General features: G+C 41.4%; 1 protein-coding gene across 1 annotated transcript in view; it reads left to right on the top strand.

The window, feature by feature from the left end:
* Positions 1-16,011, top strand: part of LOC135183770 (connector enhancer of kinase suppressor of ras 2-like) — a 212,135-nt gene that overhangs the window by 111,655 nt on the left and 84,469 nt on the right. The window contains exons 5-6 of the mRNA XM_064158971.1: positions 3,615-3,656; positions 8,586-8,705. Of these exons, the coding sequence (XP_064015041.1) occupies positions 3,615-3,656; positions 8,586-8,705 (162 nt within the window). The remainder of the gene's footprint in view (positions 1-3,614; positions 3,657-8,585; positions 8,706-16,011) is intronic.

The following is a 16,011-nucleotide window of genomic DNA, read 5'->3' as shown; positions in this document are numbered from 1 at the left end:
GCCAAAGTTTTGCTGCTTCTCCCATTTATTAATGTTTAATTAACCTTACTGAGGTAAATTCAGACACCATCTCATGGATTTTTACCCTAGTTTTAGTCAAATACTTTGTGGTTAGGATGAAACGTTTTTTAAAGCTATCTAGCTCATACTGCAATTGATAGAAATTGTTGTTTCTGAGTAGTTTCCTTTTACAGGAGCCCTCCTCTGTGCAGGTGGTTGGACTAGATAACCCCCAGAGGTCCCTTCCACCCGAGTGTGTGTGATTCAGCAACTGCCATGAAAATCTTGGGTGTTGTTTCAGTTTGAACTTTGCAGACTTCAGCTTTTGGGCCCTCATTCTTATTTTGCTTGCGTTTGCTGAAGAACATTTTGTTATCAAACATCTGTTCACTGTTTTCCAAATATAGACTAAGATCAAATCTTTACCTTAAGTGAACCAAGTGAAATAAGTTACTGTGGAGTGTTTACCATTGTATGTTTGCCTGATTTCAGAACACCCTCATTCTTTTAGTGTGTGAGTGCTCGATTTTATGTATGCAAACAGTCTTTTGTCATATCCACCACTCAGAGGCTTCAGTAGATCTTTCCTGCAGTGTTATACTAGGAAATGGCATTCAACTGGAAAGCATCAGAGGTTTAAGCTCTCTTCCAAGCTGTTCCTTTATAAGGTCTCTGTTTCTTTTCAGTATTTCACTTGACTCATGCTGGTTTATTGTAGTGAGTAAATAGATTACATATTTTACATGTATTAGTATTTTTATGTGTTAGTAAACTGTCCTCAGAACTCACTGTAAAACCTTCTTTATGGTGTATACTGACCAGGAGCCAGCAGTGTGCTTCTGTGGCCAAGAAGGCAAATAATCTCCTGGGGTCCATTAGGAACAATGTGGCCAGTAGGTCACAGGAGGTTCTCTTTCCTCTCTGTTCTGCCCTAGTGAAGCCACATCTGGAACACTGGATCCAGTTCTGGGCTCCTCAGTTCAAAAGACATGGGCAACTACTGGAGCATCTCTCTGAGAAGGAAAGGCTGAGAGACCTGCGGCTGTTTAAGCCTGCAGTGGATATTCTCAATGCTTATTAGTATCTGAAGAGCAGGGGTCAAGAGAAAGAGGCCAGCCCTTTTTCAGTAATACTCAGCAATGGACCCAAGTTGGAGCACAGGAAGTTTCATTTAAACATAAGGAAAAACTTTCCTGTGAGGATGCTGCAGTCCTGGAGCAGGCTGTCCAGAGAGGCTATGGAGTCTCCTTCTCTGGAGACATTCCAAACCTGCCTGGACATTGTGATCCTGGGCAACCTGCTGTGGGTCACCCTGCTTTAGCAGGGAGATTGAACTGGATGATCTCCAGAGGCCCCTTCCAACCCCCACCATGCTGGGATTCTGTGATCTGCAATCTTTTTTTTTATTTCTTTTAGACACTAAAATTGCTAATTTAAAGAGAGTGAGACGAGTCCTCCTGACCTTTCTTCTTTATGAATATTCAACACAATGTTGGTTTACTTTGTCAGCTCTGAAGGTGTACTGTACCTTGGAGAGGTAGGCTCTTCTGGGGAGTGCAGAAGCTAGCTGAAGTGTAACGTTGCTGCTGTGACTGGTTTTGCAATTCCTGTATTTTACCATTTTACATAGGGGTAATTGACTGCAGCTGCTAATCTTTTAAAGAGTTTTTTTAACCTGTAAGGAAAAAAACCTCACATTTTTAACATGTCACCTAGCTTGAAAAGAGTGTCACTACAACTGTTACCATTTGCTAAGGAAAACAGATCCAAATTCTATAAATGTTAATCCTGGAAGATTTATGATTTTTTTTAATGAGATCCCTGGTGCATTGCTATGGATCAGAGAAAAAACAAAGCAGAAGACTATTGTGACCTACATATCTTAATGTTTTAGCACAATATTGCAAGTGCTTTAACCTCTCAGTTAAACTACTCTGATGTATTTTAGAAAAAGAAAAAACAAAGTCAATATGCAGCTGTTCTGGAAGGAATCCCAAAGCCATTAACATTTTTAATGCTAATGTAATCTTGAATGTGCAACATAAGTGTAGCTAACATCAATTCTGCTCTGTGAAACAGTAGCATTTCAGCTTTGCCATACCTAAGGCTTCTATTCTCTGACCTGAAGTAATTAAGTTTGCTTGGAATAAAGCTCATATTGTATTTCTAGCACAGAAATTAAAGCAATAATTTAGAAAGGAGCATTAGCTCTGAAGTCAAGCTGTAAGCCCTGCTGTGATCATTTTGTACCCTTGGTACATGGAGGGTTAAAAGGAGATGGAGGATGTGCTGTTTGAAGTGTGCAAAACTTGTAGGGAAGCTGCCTTGGGCATTGCCAACCAAGCTGACTAATTGAATTCTTTTTTTGTGCTGTAGAAAATAACAGTATGAATACAGAAGAAACATCAAAGGGATACTTGACCATGAAATGCTAATATAAATTCCTCCGTTCCTTAGCACTCAATCTTCTGATTTTAACTTTCCTATTCTGCAACAATATTTTTTTTTTTAACCTGCATTCACTTAAATTCTGTACCAAAGTGCCAGTCCTCCAAAATAAACATGGCTCTTGGAGCTGAGGCTGCAACAGTTGCCTGCACCTGGGGTTGAGTGGCTCCAACAGCAACTGCTGAGTGCCTCTGCGGCAGCCTCGGGTCCTCAAAGCAACACCCAAAGAAAGGAGGTTTGAGAGCTGGGTATGGCCTCAGTGCATGGGACATAGCCAAGGATTTGAGGTGCTGGCCCAGTCTGCTAGTTAGCTGCTATCTCTCTCAGAAAAAGTTGATCAGGTACTTAATCTACTTTAGAGTAAATGGAATGAAGATGTTAGAATTAGTCAATGGGAAAGTTAAAACAACTAATGATATGTTTATTGCTAACACGTTAAGATACAGGAAAGTGAAGATCTTGAGAAGTACAGGGAGTCAAGTTATTTGAGGGGATCTGTTAGGTATATCACTAAGTTAATTTTTCCATGAAAACTTAAGGCAAAAAAGACTGATAAGACAGGTTTGGACTCATCAACATGTTCTCCATTTGCTCTTCTTTCCCATGCTTTATGGTATCCCAGTCTACCTCATGGAAGGTCTGCTGCAACTATCTGCACCTCACAGTGCTTCTAGAACAGGTAGCAAACATTGTGGCTGATTTAAGGCTAGGCAGTGTATCTTGTGCTCTGCATGTCACTGAAATACTGACATTCTAGGCTGATATTCAGTTACTTTTCTCTCACTATCATGAATGTATGCCCCCTGCTTTACAGTTATATTGTTGTTAGCATTGAGCACGAGTTTCAGAGCTGTCAAGGGAAGAACAGATCCCTGAGGGTAACCAGCCACAAGAGGAGCTAAGTTTCCTAAGATTGTAAATAGCCTTTTGGTTGTGACAAAAGTGAGGAGATCATTTGTCTTTGCAGGTACCTCTGTAAGAGACACTTATCATAGAATGGTTTAGGTTAGAAGGGACCTCAAAGCTCATCCAGTTCCAACCCCCCACCATAGGCAGGGACACCTCCCACTGGACCAGGTCTTTTATCAGCATAAAGCCTTCTTTTCTTTTGGAATAGGAAGTTTAAAATAGCCTGCATTAATTGGTTTGCTTTTGTTTTGCCACAGGATTGCACAGTGTATGAAACAGAAAACAAAATTCTTCATGTGGTAAGTAATCAAAGTATCCTACTTCAATATTCTCTAATCCTAGCCTTTAAATGATTTTTTGTAAGTAACCCAGGAAAGCAAAGTTCACTACTATTTGACACACTTTCTAATGAAAAGTTCCACAAATAAGATCAAAGAGCTTGAAAGTTAAAAATTATTTTCAAAGGCAGCAACAATATGAACATGGAATGATGCTACTCAGACAACACTAATAAAAGGTCTTTTTCACCCAGTATATGGTTTCCAGTATCTGGAGATTGGAGGCTTGTGGAAGATGGTGTCACTCACTCACAAACCTTTCTTACCAAGCCATTTTAAGTTGGAAAGCTTTCAAATGTAAAGCTTTTAAAATTGTCTGTCTTCTAGTGTTCTCTAACTTTTGCTTGTCTCTTCTAGCCAGTAAGGTCAGATTCTCACTCTCCTCACAGTTCCCTGCAGTAATGGTCTCTGTTATACCTACAGTTAATTACAATGAGATAGTTATTGTTGTTAGATTGTGAAGCTTCTAAAACAGTATTCTTACTAGTGTAATACCCTTGCTAGGGTTGCTGGTGTGGAATTCCAGCCATGAATCCATCAAACCTGGTCCTTACTAGCCTCACTGGTTGTCAAACTTAGCACTCAAAAAATTTAATGACAAAAAGTCAGGGAAAGAACTTTTGCTAAGTTATTGATTAGACATTGGTCTTTAAGCCAAGTGCTTCCTGTTTCCTGGCACCAGCACTGAAAACTTGCACTGACACTGAGGCAAATTTAAAGCCCATGGGGAAAGGGGAATCTCAAAGGATTTACAATTTCAGATAAGCTTTTGACAAGCTCTAACTATGGGCCTGCCTCTCTTTTTTAAGCCTTTTACACATACTCTACTTCCAGCAGGGATTAAAATTTGCTGTAAAACATTGATGTGCTGTTAAATTCAGAAAGCGTGCAGTGACTCTTAGGAAAAAGCTTACTATTGCAAACTTGCTTCTGAAAAGAACTTCTAAAAGCACCTGAAATCTTCTGGGATTTGGAGTATATACACACACACATCCACATCTTTGAACCCACAGTTCTGACTGCATATGGCTCCTAGAAATACTTCCTTAGCAGGAATGTTACTTTTGGCTTTTCTACCTGTTCTGAATAGAAGCCTAAAAAAGATAGAAGAGATAAAAGTTTCCATTTTTAAGTATTCCACAGTGAAGATGTGATGAACCTTAAAGAGCCTGGATCCCAAGACAGGAGAAGGCAACCTGAGCTAAAATCACCTTGAAATACATGAAAGTGATCATCCAGGCTGTGAGAATCAACCTGGTTATCATTGTCACTCTAAGTGAAAAGAATCAATGTGTTTCTCACAGCAGCTTAAAGAAAAGAACTACTTCAAGGAGACTGAATTCAAGCATGAGTTCATGTATTTCATGGCCACTTCATTTCTAAAACTTTTTGATTAAATAAGAAAAATAATTTTCTTGCTCTGAGGTTAAACTTCACATTTGTAAGGGAGATAATTTAAATGCCCTGTGGTGTTTTGTTTTCTTTAGAATAGAGTTAACCAGGTTGGAAGAGACCTCCAAGCTCATCCAGTCCAACCTAGCACCCAGCCCTAGGCAATCAACCAGACCTTGGCACAAAGTGCCCCAGCCAGTATTTTCATGAACACCCCCAGGGACAGCAACCCAACCACCTCCCTGGGCAGCCCATAAGGGAACTACACTTAGGAGTAAAGACAATACCATAATATGGTGATCCGTGAGTGACTTTCTTCACCAGTTACCAGAGACAGTCACTGCTGTGTAGATCTGTTTGAAAGGCCTTCTCACTGCAGCAGCGTGTGCTTAGCTGGTGTGGTTGCAGGTGCACAGCAGCCACTCCCTCACAAGTTGTATGATCAGACTGTGCCTACTCTGCCAGACTCTGTCGGCTCTGCCACTCAGCTATTATGGGATAAGATGAATTACAAAGGAATAATCCTTAGGATCGCTTCAATTGTGTGCCTGAGAATGACAGAATCATGCAGGCTGGCAAAGCCCCTCAGGATCACCAAGTCCAACCTAGAACCCTACTCTACAAGATTCACCTTAAATCATAGCCTTAAACACACCCAGGGTGGGTGATTCCACCACCTCCCTGAGCAGCTCATTCCAATCCCTAACCACTCTCTCTGTGAAAAATGTTTTCCTAATGTCCAGCCTAAACCTGCCCAGCCTCAGCCTGAGGCCATTCCCCCTTGTTCTGTCTCCAACTAGCTGTGAGAAGAGCCCAGCAGCAGCCTCTCCACCATGTCCTTGAATTGGCTTTCTCTTTTTTTTGGTATCTGTTCAGCACAGCATAGTTAGCAGGACTCTCAGTTCTGTAGAATATTATAGTACACCTAGAATAGTTATAAATTGCAACCTGCAGGTTGTTTTTCCTCTTAGCAATAAATACAGATTATTAACTTATAGTCATTGTACCAACCCAGCAGCAGCAGTCAAACTAAAAATCTCTTCTCTGTTGTTTCTGGTTGTATGGCTTGTTTGAGGCTTAATGGCCTCCTAGAAATTCTGTGCTCCTTGTGGCACATTGAGAGAAATCAATAAATTAGTTTCGGTGCTGGGTGGCCTGTAAAAGTGTGTGCATTGTTCCTCTGCAGCAGGTGCTGAATTTCAGCATCAGGGGGCAGGAACAATTCTCCTCTGAGGGATCTGGGACAGTTCAGCCTGGAGAAGAGAAGGGGCAATGGTTTGAAATTAGAGAAGAGTAGATTTAGATTATGTGTTAGGAACAAGTTCTGCACCATGAGGGAACAAGTGACATCCTGGCCTGTATCAGAAACAGTGTGGCCAGCAGGACAAGGGAGGTTATTCTGCCCCTGTACTCAGCACTGCTCAGGCCTCAACTTGAGTGCTGTGTCCAGTTCTGGGCCCCTCAATTCAAGAGAGATGTTGAGGTGCTGGAAGGTGTCCAGAGAAGGGCAGCAAGTCTGGGGAGGGGCCTGGAGCACAGCCCTGTGAGGAGAGGTTGAGGGAGCTGGGGGTGTGCAGCCTGCAGAAGAGGAGGCTCAGGGCAGAGCTCATTGCTGTCTACAACTACCTGAAGAGAGGCTGCAGCCAGGTGGGGTTGGGCTCTGCTGCCAGGCAACCAGCAACAGAACAAGGGGACACAGTCTCCATCTGTGCCAGGGGAGGTCTGGACTGGATGTTAGGAGGAAGTTGTTGGCAGAGAGAGTGATTGGCATTGGAATGGGCTGCCCAGGGAGGTGGCTGGGTCGCTGTCCCTGGAGGTGTTCATGAAAATACTGGCTGGGGCGCTTAGTGCCATGGTCTGGTTGATTGGTTAGGGCTGAGTACTGGGTTGGACTGGATGATCTTGGAGGTCTCCTCCCACCTGATTGATTCTGTGATACTCTTAAGTTGCCCAGGGAGGTAACTGATGCCTCATCCCTGGAGCTATTCAAGATCAGGCTTGGCAGGGCTCTGGGCAACCTGATCTAATGGAGGATGTCCCTGCTTACTGCAGGGGTACTGGACTAGATCACCTTTTAAGGTCCCTTCCAACCATCCCATGATTTTTGAAGAACCCATTTTTGTCTTAGATTTTCCTGAGTGCAGCAGTATGCTGCCACATGAAGAGTGAGTGCTTTGCTTGCTTTGGTTTGAAACACAAAACTTTGAGGGCTCTTGTATTTTTTTTTTCATGCCAAAAGTAATTTATCATCTTTTAATGCACCATCTCATGCTGCTAGAGCCATATCAGTGGAAACATTTCTGGTGGCGGTGACCTTTAAGTGCAGTCATGCATACTGGAATGGGATGCTCTGTGTCTTGCAGCTGATACAAACACGCATGCCACATCTGGTACTCCAGAGCTGTGCATGGGTTTCCAGATGAGTAACTAATCAGAGAATGGAAATACAATCCATAAATTCAGTCAGTTAATTTATTCATTGTGACAACTTTACTTGTTTGACTTCTATGTGTAGTGTCAAAAGAGATATTAGAAATGCTCATGCTTTTGCAAGTGCCTGAAATCAAACTTCCCTTAAGGGATTTTGTTGGAATTTGCTGTAATTAGGGGGAATGAGTAGAGACCCCAAAGGGCAATAGATGCATACAGCACACCTGTGACTGGAAGACCATGCTGCAATCCATGCAAAAGAATGCTTTTAAGTTAGGTTCAAATATTTTCAAGCAACACATGCAAAACTGGGAATCAACATCTCCATGTGCAGATTCTGAGAGTACAGAGCAGCTCCTTTCTGGTCCATCAGCTGACTGTTTGCCCTTGATGGGTACCTTTGGTCTGTCAGTACACCATCACCATCTATGCAGAGGACCTTCTGTTTTGATCATAGAATCAATCAGGTTGGAAGAGACCTCCAAGCTCATCCAGTCCAACCTAGCACCCAGCCCTAGCCAGTCAACCAGACCATGGCACTAAATGCCTCATCCAGTCTTTTCTTGAACACCTCTAGGGACAGTGACTCTGCCACTTCCCTGGGCAGCCCATCCCAATGGAAAGTCATCCTGTGGATAGACTTTAAGATCTCAAGATTTTTAACTGTAGACATAAAATTATTGCACAGTCATAGTGATCTAGAACATCAGATAAAGGATGTGCTCAAACACACACAGGGGTTTCACCCCAGGAAATGGATTAGCTAAGACACTTTCCTACCAGTGCCGTTTTTAACAAAGAAACATTGTATATTGCAGAGGTCACCTCATTATCACTGTTGGAAGTGTTGATTTAAATACTTGGTAGCCCAAATAGATTATTCATTTGGTGGATTTTCCGTTCCCTTAACAGGAGTTTGCTTTTATTCCTGATTTTCATATGCCTGTGGATTTTACAATGTGTAGAGGTCAAATAATCTGTTTATTCTCAGTTCTCAAAATGAGCACATCTTCACTTGATAGTCACAGCTGAATATCATAAACTATATTGACTTGTTTTTCTTTCTAGTGTAAAACCTTGTCTGGGATTTGTGACCACATCATTTCACTCTCATCTGATTCTCTGGTGTCACAGTCAGCACATCTTGAGGTAGTTCATCTCACCAGCATCATGCCCAGCGAGGGTCTGGTAAGTAGCAAGGTAGCTTGAAGTGTAACTGTTACAATAGAGAATCCAACCTCAGTTCTTTGGGATGATATTTAAATTGATGAAGCAAACAAAATGTGTTTTCATGTAGTCTCCTACTCTTGTGGTAAGCTGAATCAGATTTCTCCAAGTGGTTTAATGTAACATTCATCTAAATAAAGGTGTTGTTTGTTGGGGCTTTGGGTTTTGTTTTAATTAACATTGCTTTTACCTAGGGCTTCAGGTGCAGTTGGTAACTATCTGAGCAGCTAAAGAAAAATTCTCATCCTTGAATAGCCCTACTGCAGTTTTGGGAATGCACCAAAGTGATCCCCAAATACATACTTACATGAATGAAATTAACCAAATATCATTCATTAGCCTGCTTTGAAAACCATTAGAGGAAGGTGTGCTTCTTGGGCTTGTATAAAAATAGTTCTATGTCTCCCTCATGATTCACTACAAATAAGACTTTCAGAAGTACATCCCAGAAACAAAATAAATCCCTTCTATTTGTAAACTCTTGTTTGCTGAGCAGACTCCTTTAATGTTTTCTGCGTGTCCCAGCTGCTCTGCATCAGTCACACCAGTAAGATTCTCTGCAGAGATGATTGTTCAGTATTTGGCTGCCATGTCTCAATATTAATCTAATGTTATGGTTTGGGGGCTAGGGGGTTTTGTGAAGCTGTGGGGGTCGGTGGGTAAAGATGTGTGTCTCCTTCAGTAGCTATTTCACAGCCACTCTGATATTGGTAGGCCGTGGGAGGACAGGGACAGGAATGGTGCCTGGGATCCAAAGATGCTAATAAAAGCTGGAGAATAAGGCAGCAGCGGAGGCCCTGGGATGTTTTTACATCTTTTCCTCACCAGACAGGCTGCTTTCCCCAGTATGTTCTTCTTATACTCTCTTCAGCTGCCTTCTCAGGATTCATTTTTGCTGCCCTACAAGAGGAGAAATCCAGGAATGTTGCTCCTGGCTTGGAGAAAGCCCTTGGAGAAAAAAATTAAGGAGGAGAGTGGGGAGAGAGGGGTACAGAGAAATTGGTATCCCTGAGACTGATCTGCAGAAAATTCCAGACCACATTTGCCCTTCCCTCCGCATGTTGTGGCATGATTCTGGTTATGAATTCAGTGTGATTCACAGATTTATTTTACATTTCTGCCAGCTGAGAGGTTTGCTGTTACTCCAGTATTTTACTCTTTGTTCTGACATTGAACAGCAATGACCACCAGATGCAAATCCTGTCAAAGTTAAGCATTATTATTTTAAGGTATGCATATTGGTTTGAGAATGATGTGTGTTAATAGCATGAGATAGAGACATGGGAGGCTTTGTGACCACATGCATTTGCTTTGCTCTTGGACTGATTTAGTCAACAAAGAACATTACAAGACCATAAAACACATTAAATTTTAATTCTGTGGCATCACAGATGCTTAGCCCAGTATGGAATCCTGAAGATGGATATGATTTGCTTGTGCAGTAGCCAAATGTGTTCCCTTCATGGCCCAGTTTTCCCTCTTGGTCTAATTCTGGGTTAGCACAGGGACACCAGGGCAGTACCATTGAAGAGCTTGTGTGGTGTAAAATCTCTTGGTGCTTTTAGCTTGCAATGAGACTGCTACATCCAGCATACTGGTGGTCTGGATCTCTGTACAGCTTCCCTTTCTGTCCAGAAAGGTATTTCTGCTGGTGTGCTTAGAGGAGAGCTCACTATCAGTGCTGGAGGGAGCAGGACCACAGCTAGGGTGTGTTTGTCTCAGAGATGATGGAGCACAGCAAGCCAGTGTTTCCCATTCAGTGACAGCTCTAGGTCTAGGACAGGGTTGCAGACTACTGGAAGACAGAAAGAGAGCAGGTTGCTTCATGAATGCCATGTCCTAGAGTGAGCTGAAAAGTTCATGCTGTGAAATATTGGGTAGATCTATTTCAGCAGTTATTTGGTATGAATGCTACTTGTTAGCCAGCTTATTGTAAAGTGTTGGAGTACAATTTAAACCTTTAAGGCATGATGGAGGTGGCCAGGATGAGGCTGTGTTGTTGTGACCTGGCTTGTGGTCCCCACTTCCCTGGACCCCTCTCTCTTTTTTGACAAAGAATCATCCAGAGGGCCTGAGTTGGCACAACACTACAGCCTGGACTCCATCACTGGGAGAGGAATCAGAGTGTACTTCTCTTCCACAGTGTACCCATGAGTTTATAGCCAGGAAAACTGCAGTTAAGTGGGCACTGCTGAGAGAGGATGTGAGATAAAGACTGCAATCAGAAGTGCCCATCGATTTTTTTTTTGCCTTTTTTCCCCCTTTTTTTGGGTAGATGAAGTGAAATGACAGTGAATGGCTGCATTCTCTGAGCCTAATTGTGAAGGCTCTCCAACATGTTAGGTTGCAGCATTCCTTATAATCAATTTTGCTGACACTGAGTTCTGTTTAGAAGAAGATATGAAAAAAGGACTATAAATGGGAATAAAAGAAAAATTGTGTGAAGAGGAGAAGAAAACATTAATCAGGATCAAATTTAGAACAGAGTAATGAATTACAAATGGCTTTCTCATGATTGTATAGCAGCTTTTTCCACAGGATCTCTGCTTCATTCAAGAGAAAAATGAGCACTATTCACTGAATGGAAAGTATTCAGAGCTCCATTTTTATCTTTATCATTCAGTGTAGGGGTTGAGGTCTTATTTACCATGCTGCTGCTAAGCTCTGCATTCCCTTCAGTTACTAATTTCATTGTGAAATGAGTTTGGTGGTGGGGTTTTTTATATGTACATGGCCTTGCTGAGTGCTTTACAGACACTAATTAATTCATCCTCACAACATACTTGTGAAAATGGCTTTATAATTTTAGTTTCATAAATAAGTATCTAATAAGCAGAGCAATTTGTGTCAAACTCACCAAAAAGCTATTTTTCAGGAGAAGATAGCATCCAATTTTTCAGAACCCTTGTTACTTTATAGCATAAATCACAGTCCCTCTTGGTTTGAAGTGCAGCTAAGCCATTCAGAGCTGCTGAGAACTCCAGCTTCAGCCTCACACAGAGTTGGCACCTAGAAAATGAACACAGTTATTTGCCTTTGGTGAAAAATCTGTTAGAAATGTCTCAGATTTGTAGAACAATTTAGTTATCTGGAGTGATTTTCACTTGACTTAATTATGAGTCTTTAGTTTCAAAACTCCATCTGCAAACCTGCTGTTATTATATCCCTACTAATTTCTCCCACAAACGAACCAGCAGTCCTGTAGGCATTGCATAAGCTTACCCATAAGCTGAATTAATTTCCAGGTCCAAGTCAATACAGTTTCTACATGGAGTCAGAATTCCTGCAGGGCAGTGTCTGTGTGGTTAATTGTTCAAATAAATTCTGGATCATAAAGCATTTTCACTAAGGGGCTCTCTGCCCTCTGGACATGTAACTTTAGTTTTAGCATTTTCTACCTTTCTCTCCAGGCTTTCACCAACTTAATGGTTGTCTTCTTTCTCTTTTCCTCTCTAAAATATTTTCTCCTTCCATCTGTTTTATTTTCAAATAGCCTTATCTCATGTATTCCCCAGAGCACACTCTCTGCTGGTAGCTCCATGGCAGTTTGCTGGACAAAAGAACGTGCACTGGGAAGCACATGATTTAGATTCCATTCCAAGTCCTGATGACTGTGTTTGCATCCTGAGGTCTTCAGGCATTTGCTGGCCTCCAGAAACATCCTGGATTTTTAACTCTGTCTTTCAATTCCTCCCCAAGCTGTACCAGTCACTCATACCAGTCAATTGCTTCCTCCTTGTCACTATTTAGCCACTGTTTTTTCAGTGATGAATATACAGTGGCTTTATTTTAGCGACTGAGGCAGCTGGGAATGGTTAGTTTGAAAAAGAGGAGGCTGAGGGCAGACCTCGTTGCTGTCTACAACTACCTGAAAGGACATTGTGGAGAGGCTGCTGCTGGGTTCTTTTCACAGGTAATTGGAGACAGAACAAGGGGGAATGGCCTCAAACTGAGGCTGAGGAGGTTTAGATTGGACATTAGGAAAACGTTTTTCACAGAGAGAGTGGAATGAGCTGCCCAGGGAGGTGGTAGAGTCACCTACCCTGGATGTGTTTAAGAGTTGTTTGGATGTGGTGCTTGGGGATAGGGGTTAAGGTGAATCTTGTAGAGCAGGGTTCTAGGTGGACTTGGTGATCCCGAGGGGATTTGCCAGCCTGCGTGTTTCTGTGATTCTGTGAATACTGAAATGCCCTCCATAGAGTTTCTGTTTCAGTTCAAAGTTGCTTTTAAGATTGTAAAACACTTTTTCTCCCAAATTCTAGACTATGGTAATATCATTTATATCTGAAGTGAACTGCATAATCAGCCAGAATAAAATGTCTGGAAGGCAAAGCTTTGTTTAAACTACCAATTTGACAAACTTGAAATAAACCCCTGTACTGAAAAAGTCTTAGGCTATGAGAACCAGTGTCAGCTCTGACAGAAATAGAACATGCATGCATAAGCTTTTAAGAGTTTGAACACTATTTAATAAAATCATTTAATGATTTAAGACAATTCCCTTCCTTGACTTTTAGTTTGACAACTCTGACTTATTTCTAGCATCAGCAGTAGCTTGACAAAGGAAACTGGATCGTTTCTATGCTTTTCTTTCTACTTAGAGAAAGACAGGTTAAGTGATAAACTTCCTTGTGAAGGTACAAGGACTTGTGCTAAATGAAAGTACAGCATTATAATTTTCAGCCCCTGCACATAACTTCTCAGTACAAGGCAAGGTTCTTCTCCACAAAAAAATCCATTCCTCTGGGATTTATTACATTTCAAAACTCTGCAGACCAAGTTCTACGCATAAGGGTCACAGAATTTCTGTCTGGTGATTAGGTAAATCCAGTGTAGCATCAACCCACTTGGCTTGATGGACCAACATAAGCACCAGGCCCTTCAGACAAGAGTTAGTGTTACTGTCTGCAAGGGGAAAGCTGCAACTCCTGAGCTTGCTACTAAACCTTGAGGGTGAGGGTAGGTGAAAGGCAATGCGACCTCACTGTTAATCACCTCAGAGTCCGGAGCCGGCTTTGGAGCAGTTTTGCTGTCGGATAAAGGCAGGCCAAGCATATCAGCATTTCTTTTCAGATCATGGGTGTAGAAACCATTCATAAGATAAGAGCATGGAGAGGATTTTGAGGTTTGAGTTGTTTCTTCCTCCTGCTACTCTTCAATGATCTGGGACTGTCAGTAACGGAAGACTCATTTTATTGGAGCCAGTATTAGTTCAGACCAAACCTTTTCTTTATCTTCTGCACTTGCTGTGCTGTGCCTGTATTTAAAGACCCTGCTGTGTAACATGCACTTTAATCTTCTTTGATGGGATTAATGATTACTCTTGAGCAGGAGATTCTAAACAGGCAGGATGTTAGGGCTTATTATTTGGGTTTCTCTCTTCTGATGTCTGAGGAATGTTTCACTTCTGGAGTGCAGGAGCACTTTTATTACTCTTCCTTTCACTTTGTTGTCCTCGTTCTCTCTTGTGTCTTAGGTTCCTACTGCTGATAGAAATACTGCAATCTGTCACACTTCAATTAGGATACACACTGCTTATATCCACAGCTTTGGAAATATTTCTGCAAAGGGAACTTTCCCTGTTCCATTTAAGAATTTAAGGCAAACAAAAGAAGGCAGCTACTTTTTTTTGTAGGCTGTGCATCACTGGAGAAAAAGAAATCAAATAGATAAGCTGTCAGATGCAAAGACCCTTCTTTATTAAGGGTTATTCATCCATCTAATGTATATCTACCCTTTCAAAAAGTACTTCTTCTTATGTGGGATTTGTCATTTAAATTGATGGAAGCCAAATTTTTCCCTTTATACAAGAAGGGAATTACAAAAGAATGCAAGAAGTAGAAGTTGGATCTGAAGGCAGCTGATCCATGGAAATCCACATGGCTGTCCTAGAACTGTTGGAGTGTTCATCTGTTTATTTCAGATACCTTTTAAAGGCTTATGGAAGTCTGAAAAAGTTCCATTGTGCTTGACATACAAAGATTATCTTAGCCTATCTTTTTTGGTGTTGTTGTCCATGGCTTTCTATTTAAGTAGGATTTAGTAGAAGGAACATAAGAAAGAAGACTAAACTCTTTTGAGTAAGATGGTTCAGAGGAATACACACATAAACTCGTAGCAAAGACAACCAGTGCCAACAGAGAATCAGTTTAGGATTCCTGTTACATAAAACAGCTAGTGAAAAGGATATCAAAAAGAGCAATAAATAAGGTAAAAATACTAGGAGGTATCTGGAAGACTTGAAGTAAAAAAATGCTGAAGTTTCAGAATAAATTGGAGGATGAAATAAAACTGAAAAAGGACCAAAAGACTCAACCAAACCAGAAGAATAACAGAAGATCCTAGAAATCAGCCTGTTGAAAAGTGGAGGCTGTACTTCAGGAAGAAAGTAGAGATGTTCAGTGTAAATCTGGGAAAAGGACTACAATATAAAAGGCTTGGCAAAAAGAATATTTCTGAGGAGGACTTTTTAATGGCATGAAATTCAAGCAAGAACATCTTTCAGCCACCTTCTTAAAGCATTCTCTTGGCAATTGTTTCTATACTGCTGTCCAAATTTCATAGTTAGAACAAAGTTTAAAAAGCCATTTTACATTTGGGACAAAGGATCAAGGGGTTTAACAGCCCCCTGGTAGTTTGCAGCATTACAAACCTGTATCTTCACTATCGATGCTTCACTGAGCTGTGAAAACTGAGCCTAAACTCTTCTCCCTGTAGAATTACTGCTGAGACACACAGACCATTTCATTGTAGTTTTAAATAACTGACTACAGATGTATTTTTCATATGCCAACAAAGAAGCTACAGGAAAATGTGAATCATCTGATAACAGGTCATTGTTACCCAAACCCCAGTAATGACCTGCAGTTGGAAGCACTGGAAGTGTGAGCCAGGAATGCTTGTACTAAGAGAGTTTAGTCCCATTGCACAATTCTAAGCTACTCAAATACTGCCTGAATCCATGAATTAACCTGTGAGGAGTTGTTGACACTTAAAAAGCCACTGCTGTCATTAAACCTTGGTTAATTAACCAGATGAGTCTGCAATAAATTCTTCAAGGCAATTCCACTTCCAACTAGAAGTGCTGTGTTCTGGGGAATGGTCTCTCCAAGCCGACTGACTCCTTCCCATATGTTTTCAAAGTCAGATTTTAATTAAAAGCCTTTAAGTCACTCTCTCATTAGGGGACAGTGGCAGAGTTACTCAGGAACAGTCAGTTCTTGGTATAATCATGGAATGGTTTAGGTTGGAAGGGACCTCAAGGATC

The sequence above is a fragment of the Pogoniulus pusillus genome, chromosome 19, assembly GCF_015220805.1.
Source record: "Pogoniulus pusillus isolate bPogPus1 chromosome 19, bPogPus1.pri, whole genome shotgun sequence".
NCBI classification, from domain to species: Eukaryota; Metazoa; Chordata; class Aves; order Piciformes; family Lybiidae; genus Pogoniulus; species Pogoniulus pusillus.
This window is presented reverse-complemented; position numbering and strand designations above follow the sequence as displayed.